Genomic DNA, 2,500 nt, shown 5'->3' on the forward strand with positions numbered 1-2,500 from the left:
TGACTTCAGTTTTGTTGTACAATATACTCTACTCTACTCTACTCTACTATAAAAACTACAAGTAACCCACAATTCCTTGATTCGCTCTGACGAAGGGCTAACGCTCGAAAGGTCAGCTTTTAGAATCTCTGTACGGTGGCCAATTTATATTATCAACTCTGTTGATAAAACCAAATTTTTGTATATTAAAATTATCTAGGGTGCTTAAATTGGTTTCATAGAGAGTCTAGATTTTGACAAAAAAAAATCTGTGAGTTCCAACTCCTGAATTTCAAACTACACAGTAGCTCCCACATGCCACATGGGCCTATTGTCATCCCAGACATCAACTCAATCCATGTCATATAAATCAAAGATATTACGCAATGAGATGGGGACAGCAACAAATCCAATCCAACCATCGTGTTCACCTGAGCATTGGCTGACACATTGAAGTCACACAAGCAATGTGTTGACTGATAATTAAGTAAAATCATGTTCAATGGCAGACACTTGAGGAGATTGGGTCGACACACCAATGACACATTACTGACGTGTGATGCGAATTCAAGAGACTGTTGACCAACATGCTGGTTTTAAAATTAGATGGGATTTGATACCATGCCCTAACAAAAATTGGGAAATACCCACAAAATCCAAAGGTAGCAGTAACCTACCAACCATTACAATTAAAGGTAAAGACAACAGCAATAAATTGAGAAATAAATTTGGATACTGAACTGGTACCACCCCACCCAACCTTGGATGACAAGCATTATATGTAATGTTTAAAAAACGAGCAGCAGTGTTTTAGCAGTGTTTTATCAGGGTTTAAAAACATGAGGTGTAGCCGAGTGTTTTTAGACCCGATAAAACATGTGAGCTGCGAGTTTTTTGAACGGCTTAAAAAACATTCCACAAAGAGAGTGTCCCTCTGGACTCAAAACAGTGGTTCAAATTGTGAGAGGTGAATATTAGCATACAAGAAAAACAAGCTATGCCTTATTAGTATTCTTTATAAATTATAAAGAATACTAATGAGGAGTGTTTAATCAGGATATAAAGCTCATACACGTGACGTTTTATCGGTGTTTTGATAGGCTGTCAGGCTCTCATGAATTACTAATGAGTTTGTTAAATACTGGTAAATAACTTTAGGTCTAGCTCAAGAGACAAAAGTCTAGTTTATTTTACAAAACTTGCTCTGATACATGTTCCGTCTCCGAGCAGGTTGCAAACTTGGCAACATCACTTTTCTTGCTATTTGAGGTCACTTGAACACAGTTAGCTAAGTGGTTTGCTTTCTTCACAAATTTCCCACGAGAGTACACATGCTCCCTGACTAATGTGGCAGTTCCCACAGAAAACCTTTCTGGTAGAACGTTTGGAAATTATGCATTTCAAGAAAAATTCTTGTAGCCGGCTTACCTTTCATTTTCCAATTTAGCAAAAAAGGCATAAAACTTTAATTACTTATGAACATTGATAGAATAAGAAACAAATCATACTCTTTGTTCATATAACAGGTGAACTGACGACCAACTGGAGAACCTGGCTTTATATTAGTTTGCCTGCATTCCGGAAAGGTACACTGAGTGACAATATTCTTCTGATATGTCCACTGCTAAAAGAATATGGGAAAGTCCAGAGAAAAGAAACTTTTCCATTTCATCAAATACGGAAAACTGAATCGTGTCCGATCACTTCTCAAAAAACAAAAGTCATCTGGTTTAACTGACATCACTGATCGTCAAGGAAGGACCCCACTGCACATTTCTTGTCTGGTTGGAAATAATGCAATAATGAGGGTGTTGTTAAAAAATGGAGCTGATGTAGAAGCTGTAGATAGCAAAGGAAATACCCCTCTTCACCTGGCTCTGAAATACGCTATAGAGACTGGGAAGTTCTCTACATTCACTGACTTAATTGTACCATTACTCAACATCTGCGGAAGTCATATTCTTGACTTGAGAAACAACAAAGGGAAAACTTCCAGGGAATACTTAAGTCTTCTGCGAGGAGAGTATGACCAACAATGGGAAGAAACAAGAGCTCAGAGAAAGCAGCAAAAAGGAACGAATAACACTGAATCATTAAAAAAGGAGGAAGATCTAGAGTGGGAAAGGAAACTTTGCTTTGAAGCTGGGCAAGAAGATTTTTCAAAGTATCATGATGAGGAAGGTGACATGGAAACAATCCAAGAAACATACGATGAGTGGGTTGAGAGAATAATGCATGAAAGACAGCAGAAGATTATGCGGGATAAACAGAGAACAGAAACAGATACTAAGAAAAAATATCAAGAAGAAGAATGGGCTAGAAAGAAAACAAGGCAGTTAGAGAAGGAACATGAGGCCTACATCACACAAAAGTCACAAGAGTGCAGGAAATCAAAACTAGTAGCAGCTTTGACTGAATATGAAAATCATTGTCATGCAGTATTTGACACAGAAACCAGAAGAACATTAAAGTTTATTGATGTGCCATGGCCCTGTATGGGTGAAACTTGTGAAATGATCAA

At 37.7% G+C, this 2,500-nt stretch overlaps 2 protein-coding genes across 2 annotated transcripts in view; both read left to right on the forward strand.

Moving 5' to 3' along the window:
- Nucleotides 1–204, forward strand: part of LOC138024994 (NF-kappa-B inhibitor-like protein 1) — a 6,782-nt gene extending 6,578 nt beyond the window's left edge. The window contains 1 exon segment of the mRNA XM_068872211.1: nucleotides 1–204. This exon segment is cut by the window's left edge and continues 1,222 nt beyond it. The gene's annotated coding sequence lies outside the window, so the exon portion shown is untranslated.
- A 1,409-nt stretch (nucleotides 205–1,613) lies between these two features.
- Nucleotides 1,614–2,500, forward strand: part of LOC138037417 (NF-kappa-B inhibitor-like protein 1) — a 1,110-nt gene continuing 223 nt past the window's right edge. Inside the window, exon 1 of the mRNA XM_068883346.1 lies at nucleotides 1,614–2,500. This exon is cut by the window's right edge and continues 223 nt beyond it. Coding sequence (XP_068739447.1) covers nucleotides 1,614–2,500 — 887 coding nt within the window.

This window comes from Montipora capricornis, chromosome 2 (genome assembly GCF_036669925.1).
Source record: "Montipora capricornis isolate CH-2021 chromosome 2, ASM3666992v2, whole genome shotgun sequence".
NCBI classification, from domain to species: Eukaryota; Metazoa; Cnidaria; class Anthozoa; order Scleractinia; family Acroporidae; genus Montipora; species Montipora capricornis.